At 54.7% G+C, this 21,560-nt stretch overlaps 1 protein-coding gene and 1 long non-coding RNA gene across 2 annotated transcripts; one reads left to right on the top strand and one right to left on the bottom strand.

Annotated features, from left to right (window-relative positions):
• Window positions 1-1,675: 1,675 nt before the first annotated feature.
• Window positions 1,676-18,455, bottom strand: UCK2 (uridine-cytidine kinase 2). The gene is made up of 7 exons (NM_001160071.4): window positions 18,323-18,455; window positions 10,518-10,677; window positions 9,550-9,646; window positions 8,592-8,734; window positions 5,920-6,017; window positions 4,232-4,280; window positions 1,676-3,754 (listed from the first exon to the last, which is right to left on the bottom strand). The coding sequence occupies exons 1-7, from the start codon at window positions 18,419-18,421 to the stop codon at window positions 3,615-3,617; spliced, it is 786 nt and encodes a 261-aa protein (NP_001153543.2). The 5' UTR covers window positions 18,422-18,455; the 3' UTR covers window positions 1,676-3,614.
• LOC121111408 lies at window positions 13,155-17,451 on the top strand. The gene is made up of 2 exons (XR_005861940.2): window positions 13,155-15,091; window positions 17,111-17,451. It is a non-coding gene; the product is annotated as an uncharacterized LOC121111408 (long non-coding RNA).
• Window positions 18,456-21,560: the final 3,105 nt, after the last annotated feature.

The raw sequence follows: 21,560 nt of genomic DNA, 5'->3' as shown, positions 1-21,560 counted from the left end.
GGGCACTGAGGGAGCTGGTGGAGGTGATTGCCAAGCTGCTTTCCATCATCTATCAGTAGTCCTGGTCAACAGAGGAGGTCCCAGACAACTGGAGACTTGCAGTGCAATGCCCATCTACAAGACGGGTTCATAGAAGGATCTGGGGAACTACAAGTCTGCCAGCCTGACCTTGGTATTGAGGAAGGTTAAGGAGCAGGTCATCTTGAGTGTGATTACACAGCATGTGCAGGACAACCAAGAGATCAGGCCCAGCCAGCACAGGTGCATGAAGGGTAGGTTCCTGCTTGACCAACCTTATCTCCTTCTATGACCAGGTGACCAGCCTGGTGGATGAGGGAAAGGCTACTGATGCAGTCTTTAGCAAAGCCTTTGATGCTCTCCCACAGCATTCTCCTAGAGAATCTGGCAGCCCATGGCTTGGACAGGTACACTCTTTGTTGGGTAAAGAACTGCCTAGATGTTGGGACCCAGAGAGTGACAGCGAATGGAGTTAAATCCAGCTGGTAGCTGGTTAAGAATGGTGGGGAACAGCTGAAGGAACAGGAGTGTGTCAGTCTGGAAAAGAGGAACTTCAGGGAGACCTCACTGCTCTCTCCAGCTGCCCTGGAAGGTGGTGGAGTCACTGTCCCTGGAGGAGCTCAAGAACCATGGAGATGTGACACGGAGGGATGCGTTCAGTATTGGGGATGGGTTGGGGTTGGACCCGATGACCCTAGAGGTCTTTTCTAACCTTACTGACTCTGTGATTCTCTAAAAGGCCACAGCAATTTCTTGTGGAAGAGTGCTGAAGTGCTGTGGTGTATAATGCTAAAAAGAGTCCCAAGATACAGGACCTGCAGGATGTCCACTGAGCATCAGTATCTCACATAGACACCTGCCACAGGAGTCCATCAGCATCAGATCCAGCCCCCAGTAAATGCAGATCTGCATATGTCCCATTTCCTATCCACAGGCCCTTTGCTGGACTCTCACCAGTAGCTCCATGTCTCTCATGTACTGGTGAACCCACAAGTAGACACAGCACTCCAGTCATGGTTTCACCACTGCTGGGAAGGATCACCTCCCTTGATCTGTTGTCAACATGTGTCTGATGCAGCCCAGGAAACCATCAGTCTTTTGTGTGGCAAGAGTACACTGTTGACTCATGGCCAACTTAGGGTCCACCAAAACCCCAAAGGCCTTATTTGCCAGGCTGGGTGACCTCCAGGTTGTTCCTGCCACGTGCAGGGCTTTGCAGTTCTCCTTGCTGAACTTCACGAGGTTTCTGTCAGCACCCTTTTCCAGTCTATCAAGGTTCCTCTGGATGGCAGCACAACCCTCTCACATATCAGCCACTCCTCCCAGTTTTCTGTTATCCACTGACTTGCTGAGGATATACTCTGCTCCATCATCCAGGTGTGTAATGAAGATGTTGAACAGGACTGGAACCAGTTTGACTCCGTGGGGTACACTGCTAGTTACTGATGTTCAACTGGATTCCATACCACTGATCACCACCCTGGCCTTTCAGGAGGTTTTCACTCCACTTCCCTGCTCATCAAGCCCCTACCAAAGCAGTCTGTGCACCAGTAGCACTGCTTCACATCTGGCTTTGCCTTGCAGAGCTAAGATGATGCCCAAACCTGCTTCAAAACTAGGACTACAGCCAGCAGCACACAGCACCACATACCGGAGATGAGAAGCACCAGTGTACACTTGTTGTCTTTATTCACAGGGAAGGGGAGATCAGTATTTAACCTTAACAGCTATATTGGCCACTTAAGTCCTGAGAAGCCTCTCCAGATATGCAGGGCTTCAGTCCCTCTCACCTATGGCTGACATGCTGTAGCTGGAGGAATTCAGCCAAGGTCAGCCCTTGGTTATAGCAGAGCTGTCATGCCTTGGGAAGTGTCTGCAGACAGTGATAGGGATGAAGGGCTGTTGTCACAGTCCCTCATTACAAACCAAGAGGGAATAAGACTGCTCCAGCAGTGCTCATTGGGATAGGCACTTTTTTTTGTTGTTCTCTTGGTTAAAATCAAAGACCATCTTAGCTCACACTAGAGAGTGATGGAGCATCTTGTTTCTAAAGCCTCGAGCTTTTAACCATGCAGAGCAAAAACAATGCTCTGGAAGGAGTGAAAATCATGAGAGGGAACAAGGCTACAGGTCCCAGCTCCAGGCTTTGTGCGATGATCATGAGATCTTTTATTTGCTGGGACAAGTCAGTCCCAGAAGCTAAGGGCCAAAGGATCTTTCCTGGCTAGCATCCCATCACATTCCCTTCCCTGGCTCCCACCAAGCCTCTCCCTCAGCTCTTCTGCTCCACCTTGCTCTCTAGGCATCCCCAGCTGGACGGTACAGCCCCCTATTGCAACACTACTAACTTAAAGGAAACTGATTCTCACCCTCAGCAAATGAGTGTACTTCCTGGGCATCCCCAGGGATGACATGCAGTGGGGACACCACGTCCTCCACCAGCACACAGAGAAGGAGACACAAGCTACAGGGACATCTGGGCATCCAGCTGGGACCCGTGGACGTGATGCATGGAGGCAGATATTAGAGAGCCCGGATATTGCTACACACTGCTGGCACTCCCTCAGGCTGCTTAACAGCTGCCATCCACTGCCACTTTCTTTTATGGCTGGTTCTCCATTAACTACAGTTATAGACCCAACTATCCCTACTCAGCAGCAAAACCATTCCAAGTGGGGAATGACAGATGCACATCTGACCTTCTGCAGTCTGACTTCCAGGTGTAGGGATGAGCCTGGGGCTTGGTTAGGAGTCCCACCACACACATGGCCATCGAGCTCCAAAGGGGCTGAGGGGACACACATCCTATACCTATCCAAGCCAGGCAGCAAAACTGCTAATGACACAAGCTGACACGTTTATGACCAGATATCCAGCATCTCCTGCCAGGTCCTTGATGGAGGGTGTGACAACAGACACCACAGCCATGGTGAGAAGGTGTGCCAGACAACAAAAAGGGCCACTGTTGAGGGACTGAGATCCAGAGACATGGAAGACTGTCAGGGGAGTTATTACACACCACTCTGCCATCTGTCAGCGGCATTGTGCAGTGCCTGCCAGCCGAAATCGGGCTGCTTGAACCTGAGCAGCAACAAGCAGGAGGAGGCAACCCCAGCCTCGTTGCACTGAAGTTACAACCTCTACTATAGCCTGCCCCTTCCCTTAGGTGGAGACCACAGGGATACTAAAACAACTGTTGGATGCTCTTCCTCTTGTCTATCAGGTGAGGATGCCAACTCCAGGCCCCTATTCCCAGGCTCCCTCCCAGCAACACCGAGCCTGGCAAATACCTTATGGCAAGTAATTTTACGTTATTCTGCATTTACACAAAAATAGAGCAATTCTATATTTATAGAGATTTATAGCCGGTTCCGTGCTGGAGGAGTTACTGAGCAAGACCAGGAGCTGTGGGCGGTCCAGGCTCCTGAGCAGCTGGCTGCTTCTCATTCGGCATTTCCAACATACAAAATTAAAGGCATTCGTCTCCGTCTGGTTTCTTAAATAGATAAGGGGGGAATGAACGGACAGTATGTACAGGGGGGCAGTGGCAGGGCCCAGGTGCCCTCCGCCCACAGCCTCACGCCTGCCGCCCGGGGTCAGTGAGGCCGGCTGCTGGACTCTGAGGGCTGCCGCTGGCGGGGGGGAGTGTAGCCGTTCAGGTAGCCATTGCTCTGGCGTTTGCTGAGTCCTCCGTTAAGAATGTCCTGGATGTGCTGCACGATCAGGTTGATGGCCACTGTGAGCAGAAAGGGAGGGGAAAACATCGGGGAGAGATTGCGTTAGGATCGGGGTAAGCTAGAGCCAAGTCAGTGACGACGACCCCCGCTCCCATTGCCCTCCCATCCCTTGTGCTGGGAGCTGCAAGCCTGCAGGGAGAAGCTGCCTGCTGTCACTTCATCCCCTCTTCCCATGCGGGGCCTGGTGCTCTGCCAGCATGCTCAGATAGACCCCTATCAGGTGAAGACATGACTGTCCAGCTGCACACCTGGCCTCACAGAAGCACCTTTCCCTTTGTATGGTGTGAGCTGGGAATTGTTTGTCTAAAGGCACCATGCACACAGGCTTGCTTAGAGCAACACAAACTCCCAGGCATTAACGTGCCATGAGGAGCAAAGGGGAAAAGCTCATCTCAGTGTACCTCTACAGCAGCCCCTGCTACCTCTTCCCTAGCGCAAGCTGCCAGGGCAGAACAGCAGGGTCTGGGTCTGCTCACCTTCATTATCTGCTCCTCTGGGAATGATCACGTCAGCATACTTCTTGGTCTAGGAAGAAAGAGAACACTGTGTTACTGGGAAAGCAGAGAGCTGCCAGGCTGGGGCATTGCCCCTGCTTCCTGCCCCTCCTGCTGCCAAGCCCGAAGCCCCTGGGAGTTACATGGCCCAAACCCTCTGGGAGGCAGGTAGTTGCTGATCATATGTTTTGGAAGACCTTGTTTGCCTTCTGCATTGTGTTTTGAGGGCCACGCTTTGCACCTTGGCTTTATTTTCCTGAGACCAAACAAAACGTCAGTAACAAAACCTCACAGCACTTTCAACCCTGTGCAACATCTCCACGACACACTGGGCTGTTTCAATGCTGGGCCACCTCACCTGGAACTGTTAGGGCAGCTGCAGTGGGTGCCCAGCCTGCTGCACATCCACATGCAGTCGCTTTGTGGCTGAGCACACCACTGGGTTGGAGGTGGAAGCCGAGCAGTGCAGGGCTGGTGGGTGGGCACAAAGCAGTTGTTTTCTACTCTCCTTGTTTCACATTTCGCCCTCCTACGCTCCTCAACAGAACAGTCTCGATGCAGCGTCTGCTGCTTTGCAAACAGATGGATTTATCTCACTGGAGATTTGCAGGGAGGCAGCAAGCAGGACCTGCCACCCAAGAAAAGCCTTTCTAGAACTGACACCAACACTACACCTTGTGGGTCCCCTGACCCACGTCTGCAAGGGTGCTGCCCAGCAGCCCAGGCCCCTTCTGAGGTACACCAGGAGCAGATCTTTCAGCACAGAAGAAATCAGTGCCTCCCATGGAAAGGACTGAGCTGACCATATGGACAGGCAATGTGATGTTTCTGTGGGCAAGGGCTGAGCGAGGTGGGAGGCATAGCATGAACTCCTGGCCATGCTGCCAGCTCTCAGCCCCCACGATGCAGGTTTCTGCCGGCTCTGCTCCTCCAGAATAAGGAGAAATGCCTTGTATAACTATCACACTTGCTTGTAAAGCCTCAAGAACCAAGCCACAGGCTTCTCTCCGTGAAGCAGTGCCACAGGGGATGTGCAATGGCTAGTCCTGCAAACATGCTGTTTTCACCTGCAAGTTCTGTAGGACTGCAGGATCTCCTGCATGCAAACTCCCCATCTGCTGGAGAGCCTGGCTCCCAAAGTCACTTCTTTGTCTCAGGCAGACCCTGAAACCCTGGGCAACAGCAAGGTTTGCCTGCACTACACCTTGGCCTCTCACAAGCTGAAATGCAACAACCTTCAAGGCCACATCTTGCAGAACAGAGCACAGGAAGATGCTCCCCTGCTCTCCCAAGCACATGCAAGGTAAAAAGGGCAGGCACAGTGGTCAGTGCCTGGGGACAGGGATCTCCTATCCCCTGTCCAGATGCAGCCAAGAATCATCCCTCCTCAACTGGCATCTGCTGAGCTGCCTGGTGTTGGTTTGGCTGACCCTGTGCAGGGAGGGGTTTCTCTTGCTGTGTCTGCCTCCCCATAGGGAGGGTGATCTCACCGGGAAGGCAGTGGCTGCACAAACAGTCCTCATCTCGCCCCGACCCAGCCAGCACCAGCACCCTCATTTTTACCAGTGCCTTGAGGGAAGGAGCTCTGGGACACAAAATGCTCCTGTCTGATGAGCTGGTCAGGGAAAGAGGCACTTTTGGCATTTGTGAGTATCATTCCCCATACTTACTGGCAAACAGAACTCCTCGAAGGCGGGCTTCACAAAAGTGATGTACTGTGACAAGATCTGCTCAAGGTCCCTGCCTCGCTCACTGATGTCTCGTAGCACTAGAAAGAAAGGTGTAAAGCACAGTCAGCAGCCAAGCCATGCATTGTACCCTCCCCTTCCCCTCGGGACAGCCCTGACCAGCCCTGCATTCCTGGAAGTTATTTCCCACACGTCCAAGCAGTCCCCATAGGCTGCTGCCAGCTCTGGCCTGACGTCACTCCAGCATGGGCACGTGTCCCTGTGCAGCAGGAATTCCATCCACCAGCGAGGGCCAGAGCAGCTGTGGGGCTGAGCAGCCGGGCCTTGGCTCTCCCCTGGGGGCTGCCTGGCTGCTCCCCAGAATGCAGCACCTGGTGCTGAGTTCAGAGCCAGCCCCGTCCATGTGCCAAGTGGAGCTGAGCCTCTACGCCTTGCCTTGCCCGACCCAGTGCCCGCATGCTGGTGGGGCCAGGACGTCTCTGCTGCCCGGATGCTGCCTTGGCACCATCCCAGCAGTTTGCCCACAGCCAGCTGCCTTTTGGCAGCCTTGCATGGGGAGGTGAAGGCCTGGCAATGTGTGCCAGCTCCAGGAAGAGCTCAGCCCTGCCCAGGCTGCTCCAGCCAGCCCTGTGCCCTCTGCAGAGAGAGGGAGCAAGCCCCAACACAAACAGTACAGAAAAAGAGGCAAGGGACATTAGAAAAAAGAAGGCAGATAGACAGAGAGACTTTTGTTTCCCAGGTCCCACGCCCTGTTTGCTGGCTGATGTGGGGCAGGGAGGCTGCACACATGGCTGGGACAATGGGGGAAGCCTGCAAAGTGCAAAGATACCCGGACTGCAGGGCTGCTCCTGGCAGGACAGAGCTCTCCTGCCCACTCAAAGGCACACCACTGCAGGGTGATGCCCCCCCAGACACAAATCGAGCACCCTCTGACTCATACTTGGCCCTAAAACAATGGGTTCCAGCAATAGGAGGTGTCACTTGCAGAGCAGGCCAATGTCCCAAGGACACACTGGTGCCCGTCCAGTGCCAGCAGCCAGTGGCAGCATGAACCACACGTACTGAAACCCAGCACTACCAATTAATTGAGCTGTCAGCTGTGTTTCTGGGAACTCCATCTCCTGCTGCTACCCAGCTCAAAAGCCCATTGCTGCAACTCCTCAGAACTCCTGTGAGAGTGAGACAACTCATGGCCATGTCGCAATGCAAGATCCTGACTCTCTCTTGCTACAAGCTGCCTCCAGCAACATTCCAGAGACATGATTGTACCTTCAGTATCTCACACATTGACTTTCCATTCCCAGCAATGCCAGGGAGACATGCAACAGACTCGCTGCTGCAGTATTCCTATAATAAAATCATAGGCTCATTAAGGTTGGAAAAGACCATCTAGTCCACCTACCTCCAGTATGGCCCACTAAACCATGTTCCTCAGTGCCACATCTGCATGGCTCTGTAACACCTCCAGGGATGGTGATCCCACCACATCCCTGGGCAGCTGTGCCAGTGCCCAACCACTCTTTCTGAGGAGTTTCTCCTACCATCCAACTTGAGATATCAACTGACGATGAACAGTTCTCTATCAGGAGATGGATGAGCTGCCCAAACAAAGAGAGGCCACCACCTTAACCAGCCAGCAGCAGTCCAGCTGCCCCTATGCAAGGCTTTAGTGATTGATGGTGGGTGGGAGCAAACCCCAAGAATGGCCATGCCCCATGAGGCTTAGGACCTCATCCAGCAGATGCAGCTCAAGCTCTGTATCACGGTTGGCAGCTGGACTGTCTGGGTTCCTGGTCAATGAACTCAAGTAGTTCTCAAGCCCTGAGCTCATGGTTACGTGCCAAACCAAAGCGACCAAAGTACGCACTCTACATGTGCAACTGGGATGTCCACGTGGTGATGGGGCACTGCAAATGCACAAGACAACGCCTTGCCTTCACACACACAGCTGATACGGAGCACCACTAAACAAACAGGCTATCCCCTGGCTATTGAGTGCCTGCACAGCACAGTCTACTTACAGGATCAGGATCACATTGCAGGATCTTACAGATGCGTATCTGTGACCTGCTAATACGTCTCCCTGAGATGACTGTGCTGTCACCTCCCTGAATGAGTCATGCAAAAACAGTGGGCAGGGTCAAGAAGGCTGCGTAAGAAGCAGCTTTTAATCAGCACTGATGACATCTCAACAGTGGAGGAGGTTGCATATCTGGCAGCAAGAGGGATGCAGGGCTTTCAGCAGGCAAGACCAGTTCTGTATCAGAGTGGGATGATCCCATGCACACGTGCAGTCACAAACCTCAGACCTGAGCATAACCGTCAGGTGCTGACTTTTCATTGAGCTGTTGAGCTGCTCTGCTTTGCCTGCTGCACCCTTCCCACATAGCACAGGGCCACATAGGGGCTGCATGCATCAAAGGGAAGATCCCAAACAAGGCAGCAAAAGCCCCACTGAATCCTAAGCACAAAACAAGAGTGCTCCCCATGGCTGGGAGCTGCCCAGTGCAATGTGCTGCCCTGGCTCTTTGCTAGCAGCAGCAAAGCTTTGTGCTGACTCCAGTACTGCTCTGCTCCTGGTTAACTGCCTCTGCAGCTATTTGCTCATCATTCAGGTGACGTTTCCTGCTGCACGAGGCATGTTTGGGACTCACCTCTGCGGGACAGCCGGGTGTCTGCATCTGTATCCACAAAGAGCTTCATGCGGAAGAGATCCCGCACCTCCTGGCTGTAGAAGGCCAGGATGCCCTCAAAGAGCACCACATCAGCAGGGTAGACAGTCACCGTTTCCTCTTTCCTAGCAGAGGGAAGGAGGAGAGTCAAAATATGCCAGTAGGGAGGAAACAAGCCAAGCAAGGTGGGGAAAACAGTGGTGCTCCTGGGCACGGCTACAGCCATGGGACATCACTGCTGCACCAGGGGGCTGGACTGATGGGAGACCTACCCCGCTGTGGTGAAGGGAACCCAAGGTGTACATACTCTTCCTAGAAGGACAGACAGCAGAGCAGGGTGCATACTAGCACCTCACCCCCTTGCCTTGGCCAGATGCTGCTTGCAAGTGTTAGATGCCAAGCGATACAACCCAAAAAGTCTGAGCATGGGGAACCTGTAGGGACGGTGCTGTTCCCCAGGGAGCAAGCAGCCCTCCTCTGAAGTCATGGTGCTTTTGTAGGAAAAGGAGCAGGGACAACATCCCCGATCAGTGCAGGCATGCAAGCTGAACACATGCAAGGGAGGAGTTACAGGAGCAAGAGCTTCAAGAACTCTTTTCCTGACAGTGCTGGACTGTTTGAGCCTGGAATACTTATTAAAGCTGCAAACACGGACTTTATGAGGAGAGGAAGAGTGGATGAGGGGGCATAGCCCTCCTCCACTTATGCCTGTGTGTTTCTGGTTGTATTTGTGTGGTCGTGCAGCTTTCCAGGATCCTAGACTGCGCCTGTACAAGCCCTGTATCCTCTAACACAGAGCGTGGAGATGTTAGCATTGAAGTTCTGGGTCAATATATGGGCACCTAAGAGCAGGCACAAGCAAGAGGGGCAGGAGGCTGGGGTGGCAGGGCTGCATGCTGCCGTCAGCAGAGGCTTGGCAAGGCAGAAGTGGCTGTTAGACCTGGAGTGGGAGACAAAGTCATAGACGGGGATCTGGACCGTCTTCCCTTCTGTGATCTCTTTGAGCGTTTTCACGATCAGCTCGTTGTCAAAGGCATCTGAGGAGAAGAGAAGACGTTACCCGAGGCAGCTTCACATGCGATGCTGTGCTTAGCCTAACCAGAGCCACCCGCGCCCCATGGACAGACAGACAGACGCACAGGCTCCAGAGGAAAGCCCTGCTCATCCCCATGGGTGCTGCAAAGCCCGGAGCTTTGCACCAGCCTGGAATCTGGTCTGCAGAAATCAATGCCAGCCTTGTGCGGCAGCACTGAGAGCTTGGGAAGGCATCTCCTCCAGGGCTCCAACCCTCGCAGAGACTGGAGCAGTGTTCCAACCCATAGCTGCTGCACAGACAGGGCTCTGTTTGCTCCGTGCTCTCTGCCTGCAGCCATTGTCCTTGTGGGGATGAGGAGACAGCGGCTCTGGAATTTCCCTACCGAGCTCTGGGATGGTTCATAGAGCCCCTGTTGTAGCAACAGGGCACGGCCACTGTGATGTAGGGGTTTGAAGGGCAGCTGTGCAAGATGGTTCCTTCCTCGAAGGAAAGCACAGAGCTGCTGGATCCAAGGGCTGTGCCAGGCAGATCTCCCTCGTCCTGGCCCAAGGGGTGGGGTTTCAAACGGGGGATGTTTTTGCAGGGAGAAGAGTATGAGAATTCATCTTAAGGAGTTTGAGAATTCACCACCTTTCCTTTCTCATCCCAAGCACTCCCAGAGGCAGTTGCTTTCCTGGAGAGACAGAGGTTGTCTTTCAGGACACGCAAGTGGCCCCAATGGAGCCACAAAGCTCCCAGCCCAACAAGGGACAAGCTAAGCCACTCACTCCCACCCCAGGCAGAGACAGAGTCCTCCTGATGTCCATGCAAAGTTCATTGCTGGCAGGATGCAATCCAGCCCTCATCCCACCCCAGTGCAGTTCTCCATTCACCTGGATGGTCAAAATTGAACTGGCCTTTGAGCGCTTTGGATTTCTGCTCTGAGGTGAGGACTCGGTAGAAGCTGTCTTGGCTGACGATCACCACCTGCTTCTGGCGATAGTCCACTTCATTCTGGCCCAGCAGCTGGACTATCTTGGAGCAGACCGAAGACTAGGAAAGGAACAGCAAAAGGAACAAGTCAGTGGCAGTGGTGGCAGTGGTGTCTGTGCCACGTAGGATGTCAAGAAATGGCCATTCATGGGACACAGCTTGCTGAACCTGCAGTTGAGAATCTGTGGTCCTGACCCCATAGTCCAAACTCACATAGGAAAAGGTGCTTCGGGGGCACCACCATGTGGCCTTTTAGTTTGAAAGCAGCACCAAGCAGCATCCCCCCAAGCCCTGTTCCAGCCTATAAACGCCACCACTGCATGGATAGGGAGGAAGACCACAGAAGGGGAAAGTCAGGTTGTCTTCACACCCTACATAAAGCCCAAGATGAAAAGACACCATGGAGGTGTCCCAGAAGGGGACACCTCCTCCTGTCCCAGGAGGAGCCCTGGGACTTTATCAGAGCTCTGCCATATCTGGGAGGAGCATTTGCAAGCATATCCTGGTGCCTCCTGGCACAGCAAACTAAGGGCACTGCAGAGCCAGCAACTGAAGAGCCACGTGGCTGTGGCTGCTGGCACAAGATCCCCACAACCATTCTGGCACAGGGACTGGCACTTTGCACTGGGATGACCAGACCCCCACCATCACAACATGAATCAGAGCAAATCCCAAAGCCTGCTTCGGTCCCTTCTCCCTAGGTCACAGCAGTCCTTGGCTGCTGCCTGCCCCAGCCAGTGAGAGGCAGGTCAGGCTGGCAGGGAAGCACCCGGCCACTGTAGGAGCCCTGTCCATCTTCCCAGCAACCTCTAGCCTGGGACCAGGGAAAGGCACATTCCTGGCACCAAACTGAGCTGCTTTACCTCCTGCTTGAGTCACGCTCGCTGCAAAAGCTCAGCCGAGATGCTCCTGCCCTCAGTCACCAGAAATACTCTCCGCAGAGCTCTCTGCTTGGCAATGAGAGGTTCGCCTGCCCCAGCCTGCCTGTGGCTCTTTCCACGTTCCCATCTCCCTGCTGGCTTGGCCGCCTGCTCTATACCTGGCTGGCAGTCTCCAGAGGCAGTATTGAAGATAGAAGTGAGAAGAAAGGAGGAGGAGAAAGCATGCCTGGCAGAGGAGGTCACCCCGGCAGACAGAGGGCAAGGCTGTTTGCCTGCAAAGCTGGAAGATTTGACGGCATTGTGGTCCCCAGAGAGCATCTCTTCCCCACTGGGCCAGGCTGACCTGACTTGGCTGCGAGCGCTGCTCCGTGAGTCAGCCCCAGCCGGGCTGCAGAGCCTCCAAGCACAGCCAGCAAGCCGGCCCGGGCTGCCCAACTGCAGAACCACGGCATTGGGCACACGTTTGGGTAACAGGTCAGGGTCGGGGCTCCCCAAGCAGCTCACCTCCTCCTCCTGGCTGCCAGAGCTGGCGCCACGTGGGCATTCTGCCCCGCACCCAGAACAAAGAGCCGCGGCATTGCTGCTGCCAGCCGTTCACCCTTCAGCACGTGACACAGCCTGAGCCCCTTCTCCTTCTCCTCTGTTTTCCCACTCCCGGCATCCTTCTGCAGCCCTATTGCTTATCCAGCTGTATCCTATGGGTTTCACAAAAACAGGGCGGGCATGGTGCCTTTCCCCAGCCTTTCCTCCCTGTGCTCTCCCCCAGACACCGCTGCCTCTCCCTGCCTTCACACAGGCTCAGCCTTGGCCACAGGTGCCAAGGACACCAGATTTCCCATGGCCTTTGCAATTTTTAATCAGCGCAGCTACCCAGATAGATCCCCAGCCTGCAGAGCTGTATGGATCCAAGCAAGAAACTGCTTTCTCCAGCCTGGAGATGGGAGCAGAGCTCCTTCGGATCAGCAAAACCAACACACCTTGCACCTCAGCACACGGGAAAAATAAAATCATTTCAGGATATCAGACAGTTCCTCCCAGTCCTCGTGCACACTAATCTGCAGCACTGGTCTGCTGATCCTGGAAAGAGGTGAAAAGAGTCCCCATCAGCTCTGAATGCCCAACCCAAGACACAAGGTGGTGAGAAAAACCCAAGGAGAAAGTTAACCTTGGCTGCTGGGGACAGAAACATAAGGCCTGGCTCACATGTATGCCCTTCTCTGGGGACCAGGAGGAGGGCTGGAGTGCACCTGGGTTTTATTTATTGCCCAGCACTCTGGGGTGGCTCTTTGGGGCTGGTAAGAAGAGCAGCCACTCCAGTTCTCGGTGCAGGCAGGCACTCTGATGTCACCCTGAATGCTCCTACAGCTGAAGACAATTCCTCTTGCTCAATAAGCACCACATGCTAAGGAGGAATCAAAACCAGAAATGCAGAGGTTAAAAATTCCCCTACAAATGGGAACAGAAAGTCCCAGCCTCAGGAGGTGTCCTTTAAATAAGTGACACAGAGTCCCCCGCTCAAACCCCCTTCCCCCAAACCAGCACTGCATGCATACGTGTGACTGATGTTAATCAGAAGTGTGAAAAATTCACTCATAACTGGAAATGATATCAGTTAGGCTCTAGGGAGGCCTGAGAGCATCCAAGGGGACATCTTGGCCAAGACTAAAGTATGACTGATGGATCACAGTGGGACACAGCGGTGGGACTGTGACCCAGGGGACACACAGTAACACCCAGCACCTGCTCAGAGGGACCACCTGGGCCCCAATTTCTTCCTCATCTGGTCTTAACTCCCTGTTTCCCACCTGCAACCGCTTAAAATCATAGAATCATTCAGATGAGAAAAGACCTCTGACATCACCAAGTCCAACCCCAACCCATCCCCATCACTGACCACATCCCTCAGTGCCACATCTCCATGGTTCTGTAACACCTCCAGGGATGCTGACTTCACCACCTCCCTGGGCAGCCCAACCCAATGCATTACCACCCTTTCAAAGAAGAATTTTTTTCCTAATATCCAACCTGAAACACCTCTCCTCAAGGTAAAGAAGACAATCATTTCTTCCCCGAGAGCTCAAAGGCAGAGGGAAGACAGACCTGAGAGATATAGCACAATGCTGTGGATGAATCCCAACACAGAAACCCTGGGATTTGGGCCCCATCCCAAGCTCTGGCTCTAGTAGATACTCCGACCATGAGAGGCACAGCATGAAGGTCTCCTTGGCCCAGCTCAGCCCTCCCCCAGCTTTGGGGAGACAGAGGGCACGAGGGGAAGAACGCCACTATTCCTGAAAGGAGAGAGGAGGTGCACAAGAGAAGGAACCCAGCAGAACAGTGCTTGGAGCCCCACACCTGACATTTGTTTCAAATATATCCATTATATTATATATTTAATTCATATCCACTCGTGGCCTATAGCCAGCTGCTCAAATACTCGTCAAGAGTTGACTAATTCCCCGACATTATTATGCAGATTATCCCTCAATCTCTCTTGGGTAGCTCCATTTTATGACTTCAGCTGGGCGTTAGGGAAAAGCTGACGGGCAGGGCCCAGTGATGCCTCCAACCCTGGCATGGTGCAGTAGATGGGGCAGCGCAGGTATTGCCATTGGTAAGGGCTAGGGGCTGAGCTGCTTGCCCTAAGGGACCAGACCATCCTTTGCATCTGCAGGAGCCTGGATGGGGTGTCCCCACCACACAATTGTGGTTTAGACAGCTTCTAGTTAGGGGATCTGGGAGTATTTTCCCTAAGGTCATATCAAGGGATGATGTCCCCTGCAGCACAGGGCATGGCTTCCTTGCCAGACTCACCCAAGACTTCTACTCAACCGAGTCCCTGCAATCAGCAGCCCTGATTGATGCTGCCCTTCTCTCCAGCGCACTAATTGTTGACTTGGGTCTTTCCTTGTTAAGGTTACAGTAATTATAGACCATTAGGAAGTGCTCAGTGGACCACGGTGACACACGGAACAGATGCCAAATCAAGAAGGCTCCCAGAGCATCTATTAAATGTCTGCCCGTGACTGCAGAGAGCTGGTTCACGACCCACGTGGTCCTCTCCAGCTCTAACAGAACGCATCTGTATGGCAGAACTGGGAATGGAAACTTGCTATTCTCATACCAAAAGCCCAGGCCTCCACCCAGAGCTTTCTCAGGCAGGTTTCACCATCCTGCCTTTCACTTTGTGAGCCACACAGGCTGACCGGTCTGGGACTGGGACAGCCAGAGTCCTGCAATCCACAAGGAACTAGCAGCCCTGAGCTCCAGCACAAACAGCATCTGAACACAGATGATGTGCTTTCCTGGAGCCCCAGGGATGACATCAGATAGGTTCCTTGATGAGCTCACATATACCCCGTCAGCACAGGGAAGGGCTGACCTACCGAGCACCCCGTGCATTGGTATGCTCAGCAGCTGGCACAGGCAAATGTTCTACCAGAAGTTCTGATGAGTCTCCAGCCCGCTCTGACACCAGTGTTAATGAAGTCAGACCCTGTGATCCAGGGCTCCTGCCAGCCACAAAACGTCACCAGGAAATAGCGTTGAACCAACACGGCGCTGCTGCAGTCCTTGCAAGCCCTCATCCAGAGGTGAGTGAAAGCCTCTGGGTCACTGCTGGATCTCCTCTGGCCTCATCCAGGTGGTGGTCCAGTGGCTAAACCCACAGGTTGCTGTGAGGGACCTCAGCCCTTGTAAGCGTAGGGGTGTGAGATCCATCATAGGGAACTGCCCCATGAAGAGGTGTGAGGTCCCCCTAGGGACCACCCTAGGGGGTGTTGTCCCATCTGCCCAGCTCCTTCCTCAGCCCCATGGTTGGCTCCAAGCTGGCCAGCTCTCCTAGGCAGCCAGCTCGGCCCCATACAGCATTCTTGGTGTTCACAACAGAAGTGCCTCAAGGATTACCCGGCTGAGCACACTGCAGTTCTGGTGCTCTGTAGTCTGGAAACGCTTAGGACTGCGTGTTCAGACATTTCTGACTTTATGTGTTAATTAAGATCCTGAAAGTATAGCCACTGGGCCCCGCTGGCACCCAGACTCAGCCCTCACCAGCATGAGGGCCAGGCAGCCAACGAAAGCTCTCGGCCCACTGTAAATCTGCCTTTTCTTCCAGCCTCCTGCTGGAAGGTAGCGCTCAGCACCTCATTTTGCATCACGTGGGGAGCAGCAATTAATGCCTCCGCATGGCTTTGAGGAGCGCTCCTCACCCCTGCAGCCACCCCAGCACCATTGCTGAGGGGTCCCAGCAGCTCGGCTGAAGCAGAGTCACCCAGAGACCCCCCCCCCCCCCCCCCCCCGGATTCATCCTGGCACTTCCCAGCCCATCCCAGCAGTCCCTCTGCCCGACTCTTCCCCCAGCCTGGCTGCCTGCCTTGCATGCTGCGGCACTTGGTAGCCAGGAGTGTCTCATGGGAGGGAGGGAAGAAGCTGTTAGCACAAAGACCACGGGTAAAAGAAGAGAACAAAGCTTCAGCAGAGCACTTTGAAGGCATATTGAGCATGAAAGAAAATGCTACAACAACCAGCTCTGGGAATCCCTCTGAGGGAACGAGGCGGTTGTGCCTGGTTTTGGCACAGGAGGGGGTCTCAATGCCGTGTCATCTCCTCCACATCAGATGGCAGCAAGCTTTGTCTGGGCTGGACACGGTTTGGATTTAGGGGAACAGTGAGAGAAGGAAGCTCTGTCTCCCCTCAGGCTTTTGTGAGGAGCCAGCACAGTGCTGGCACTGCCTACCCAGCCACTGCAGCATGCCAGCACCTCCGCTACACCCCATGTGTCCCCCCAGCACAGTCCTGATTTCTCCCAAAGGCCAAAGACAGGAGGGTGCTTAGGTTTCCACCTCCTACCCGAGGTTCCAGACTTGCTCCCTTGCTCACTAGGGAACAGCAGACAGCCTTTGAATCCCACTTCTCACCAACCTGGCTTTCAGAAACGCCAACCAGAGGCCACCCCAGCTCACAGACAGAGGGGATGCGGGCGGACCACGGAGCCTTTTTCCCCCCATCTTAGACTCAACAAAAACATCAGTGGGAGGAGCTGGGGGGGCCTCTGGGTGGCAAACACCCTCCGTTATCTTGGGGCTGGTGCACTGCCAAAGGGGTGTGTTAGGACAACAACCCTCAATTGGTGCGAAGGCGGGCAGATTTGCCTCCTTGCCACCTTCCCAGTGGGAAAGGTGCCTGCTTTGCTTTCCCTGCGGGTGTGTTTTGCTCCCACCTGCAGCCAGCACATGGGCACAGTGGTGGGTGGGAGCTGCCTTCCCGCAGCATCACCTGCAGACAGACCCCTGTGGCACCCCAGCAAGAATGTGAGGGTCTACACACACAAGCCCCTGCTCCTTTCTTTTTATTGCTTCTCCCTGAGCAAGCTTGCCTTTTTGGTGTCTTCCCCCCCCCCCCCCCCCCCCCCGCATGCTACTTTCAGCCTTTTCCCATAAACTTTATACAGATCTGCTGGATTCCCTTCAGCAGGCAGTGCTGCAAGGAGCTTTTTAGCAGCCCACAGTCACGGGAGGGGGGAAATCAAAGCTGAGAGACAGGAAAAGCCAGCTAGTACATCTCCCTTGCTAGAAAGAACCATTTCCCTATTTTTTTTTCTGTTGCTGCTGAAGCATTTCCACTTTGAAGTTGGGAACAACCGTGGCGAACTGTACCGCAATCACTGCTGTTACCTTGCGGGCCCAGAGACACCGTGTTCAGAGACATAACAGTGGAGCAGTGCCAGACACAATGTTACTGGGACAGCTACAGAGAGGCAGACCCAGGCATCAGGGAGCACACAAACCTCCCAGCCTTTGAGTCACCGGAGCCATGCCGCAGGAACAATCCAGCCCTGCTCCCAGTGGAAGGGATTGCATCCTCCCTCACCATCCCTTCCCTGTTATATCTGGACTTTTCCTCCTCGCAGTAGGAGCTGCGGTCCAAGAATCAATAGGAGGCTTGGCAACACGCTCTTAAATCGCTGTTATTATGGGCTGGTTGGGGGGGGGGGAGGGGGGGGGGCAGCAGCTGGGTTACACCATCCCTAAATGGAGAAAGGCCCCTCCAGAGTGAACCCACAGACAGGCTCTGTGCCACAGCCCACGTTTCCTCAGCAAGAAACATTCCAGAGGTGTTTCCACTGCCATTTGTGCTCCCTCCTTTAAAGAAACGCAGGTAGAATGCTGCATGGGAAGACTGTATGGTGGATCTGGGGGTTGGAGGAGGGGGGGGGGGGGGTAATTTTCTCCAGTAATTTTCATCCATTAAGGATGGGGGGGAAAAGAAAGCGACCTACATTAGGTGAAACAAATAGGAAAGTACCGAGTGCTCGCGGTGGGCTTTCTTTCTTTCTTTAGGCCGCGGGGAAAGCCCAGCTCTGCACTGGGGCGCAGCACTGCAGCCCGGCAGCCCCTCGCCCCCGGCTCGGTGCGGCTCTGCTGTGAGTCAGCAGCTCGCCACGCGGTGCCCCAAGGTGCCTCTCCAAAAAGAAAAATACCCTAAAAAAAGAACGCAAAAAAAGGGGCACCCCCCTCCTCCACACACACCTCTTTCCTACGCGCACGGGGGGGAGGGGGGGGCAACAGCCGACCGGTCGGGTCGTAAAGCGTGAAGAATAACCGCATCGCCAGCGGGCGGGCAGCCCTTCGGTGGAGCGTTAAGGGAAAGGCAGGGTGGTGCCCGGCTGACGGCACGGAGCCCCACGTTCCGTTCCGACGTCCCCGCAGTCCCCACCCGGTGCCCCGGAGCAGCGGCGGCGGCGGTGCACGTGGCGCGGCGGTGGCGGCCGCCCGTGCCCGGGGCCTCCGCGTGCACCCGATCCCCGCTCCCCGTTCTCCCCGCACCTTGCCGCTGGCCGTGCCGCCGCTGACCCCGATGAGGAAGGGCTCGCCGCCGCTGGGCTGCCCCTGCTCCTCCAGCCGCTGCTCGCTGTCCCCCGCCATCCTCCCCTGCTAACGCCGCGCCTCCTCCGCCTCCGCTCTCCTGGCGGGGCTGGATTTATCTGATGAGTCAAGGGCCTTCCTCCCCGCCTGGTTCACATCCCCGCCGCTGCGGCTCCCTGCCAGGTGCCTGCTGCAGCTGCACATGCTCCGGCAACCGGCCGCGCAGCCCCGCGCCTCCCCCCCTCCAACCCCGGGGACAAAGGCGAGGCGGCTGCTTTCCCCCGGCCGCGCTCCCCCCGGTGCTCCCCGGGCCTCTCTGCGGCAACCCCGCTCTCCTCGCCCTGCTTCTGCCACGCCGGCGCCTCGAATCTGCCCATCGAGACGGTTGTGATGGCAGGGGGCAAACGGGAGCTGTCCCCGGGGAGGCCGGGGCGCAACGGCGCTTGGCAAAGCCGTATCAGATGTAGGATGCGAGTCCGCACGGGCGAGCTCCGTGTGCTGCACTTAGGAACGTGTAACACCGGCTGGGCGGCCCTTCTGCTGGTGAAGATTTAGGCCCTTGCAGTGCTGCCCAGAGCTATGGGTGCCCCATCCCTGCAGGTGGATGAGGGCAGGTTGGATAGGGGCCTGGGCAGATTGAGCTGGTGGGGGCAGCCAGCCCACGGCAGGGAAAGATGCGGCCAGATAGAAGGATGGAACCTCGAGGCAGAGGGTTGGCTTTACAGAAAGACCACGGGAACTGTGTGTGTTGGTCTGGGGATGAGATGGCTGAGGGGACCGCTTACAAAAGGGCATCACGAACAGCAGGGAAAGCATTTCTGCTACCCACAAGGACTGGAACAGAGCGTTGCCAGCTCACATTGCAACAGGGACAACTCAAGGTAGATATTCAGGGTAGATATTGAAGGATATTTTCTAAGTAAATGTGAGAAAGAAGTCCCAGACTAGATGGTTTTGGGAAAGCGGGGACTCTCCACCATCCAGGATTTAAAAGAAGTGCACTGGGAAAGCTCCCATATAGAAGTTTTTCATAGAATCACAGCATGGTTGGGTTGGAAAGGACCCCAAAGCTCCCCAGCCCCATCCCTGCCACGGGCTGCCTGCCCCCCAGCTCAGGCTGCCCAGGGCCGATCCATGGCATGAGGCACCTGCAGGGATGGGGCACCCACAGCTCTGGGCAGCAGTGCCAGGGCATCACTGCCCTCTGAGTGTAAAAGTTCCCCCTGACATCTAATCTACATCTCTCCCCCCCCCCCCTTTTAGTTTAAAACCATCTCCCAGTTTTTGGTAGATCCGATCCCTGTTTGGGACAGAGATGTCCTAAGTGACGTGCTGAGATTCCTCCCCATCCTGCTCGCGGATGGGAGGTTTGTAGCTTCTTCCACTTCACCGCAGCACCGTGGAGATGTTTGCCAGATGGGGCGCCAGTCCTCACCACAAGGATGAGAAGGAGATCTCCAGGGAAGGTGCAGCCCCTCTGCCCCTGCTCCTGATTCTGTGTGAGCAGAGCCCAGCCTGCTGCTTGGGAGCATGGCACTGTGCGGCAGTGCCAGGGCAGGAAGTGCTAAATGCGGATGGGAGCTTCCTGCGAGGACAAATTCCAGTGGGTTCCCATGGCCCCACGCCAATTTCCAAGCACTGACTGTGGGCACGCTTCCTGCACATCACCAGGAGCTGTTCCAAGCTCATCATTCCTACCCCCAGATCAATGCACACGTACCGGAATGGCAAAGCCCCTTTGGTGTGTAGTGATCTCCACGTTACTGGGTTACTGCCAGTCTCTCTCTTGCCCTTGTTGGGGGCAGATCAGAATCTCTGCTGTGCTGATGGCATTTCAGACCATGCAGCCTCTGGCCCGAGGGGCTCTGCAGAATGCCTGTCGTGGCATCTCATTATCATTCCCCTTGTGGCAGGGTGCACTTGTAGAGGGTAAAATAAGTAAAAATCTTGTGATGGGATGCACAAGTGGGAGATATTGAGGGCTCCAATATAAAGAACATGCAAAAATCAGGTTAACAGCTCTTTCAGAACCAGGCTAGAGCAGTAAAGCAGAAGTGAATCAGATCCAAGCCTCAGTTAACTTCACAGCAGCTTTCATAGGAACGTAGCTGAGAAGATTACATTGCTCTTCCTGAGCAGCACCAGGCACTGTCAGTGTGCAAAGCAACCCAATCTTCTGTTCAGTTTAAGCCTGGAGATTTCAGTACACAAAATCTGTTTGGACATGTCTTCTTTCAACATGGATGTGAGGGTTACCTGCAGAAATATCACCTCTGCTGCATCCAGAACGTTTATAGGTTGGATGGGCCCTTACATTGTACATCCAGAGCAACGTATTAGGTAAAGATTTTCTTTTTGCTTGCATTCCAGGCTTGTGAGATGAAATCAAACCTCTCCCAGCTCCTCATCTGTCCTTCACCCACATATTAATGTCACCCACGGTGCTCTGGTGGCTCTCGCTGAGCAGGAAGCTGTAGTGACACCAGAGCCACCACAGACACCTGCACACGTGTGGCTTTTGTGTTGCTTTGCTTGTGGATGTCACCGGGCTGCAGAGGGTTTGTTTGCTGCCTTATCTCACCTCCTTCATCTATCACTTTGCTGCTTCCACTGAAACACCACTTTGCCACCATCTTTCTGGGAAGCGTTTAACTTGTGGGCAACAGCAGGGCTTTTTACATCCCTTATTTGATATTTCACTTCACGCATGTAACCCCACGGGGCACTGATTACTGCTGGCAAACCCCAGCATTACGCAAGGAGACACGGACCTGCCGCTCCCCGCTTCTTTCTCTGCTTTCCAGGCCTCCTCTCCACAGCACAGCCTGCGGATTTGGTCTCCTGTCACTACAGCTGTAGCCCCAATAAAAGTCAATTAGCCTGCTGGACCCTTGCCATCATTTCCCTGTCCGGTCAGTGGTCTGAGCCTCGTCCCATCTGCAGATACTGCACACAGGCACTGAAATGCAAGGCCTGCTTCCTTGCTCCCAGCCCTGTGGTGCCAGCACTTGGGACTGAAGGGGCACAAAGGCCAGTAACGTATCCCCACAAAGAGCCGGCGACAGACTGTTGGAAAGTATTGTATTATATGTACTTTATTCTAAGGCACTGCAACACGCTGGCAGAACTCCAAAGCCTGCAGTAGACAACCAGGCCAACCCCACTCCCCACCACCACAACACCCTGCGGCAATGCCCAC

Source organism: Gallus gallus, chromosome 8, assembly GCF_016699485.2.
Source record: "Gallus gallus isolate bGalGal1 chromosome 8, bGalGal1.mat.broiler.GRCg7b, whole genome shotgun sequence".
Classification (NCBI taxonomy): Eukaryota; Metazoa; Chordata; class Aves; order Galliformes; family Phasianidae; genus Gallus; species Gallus gallus.
This window is presented reverse-complemented; position numbering and strand designations above follow the sequence as displayed.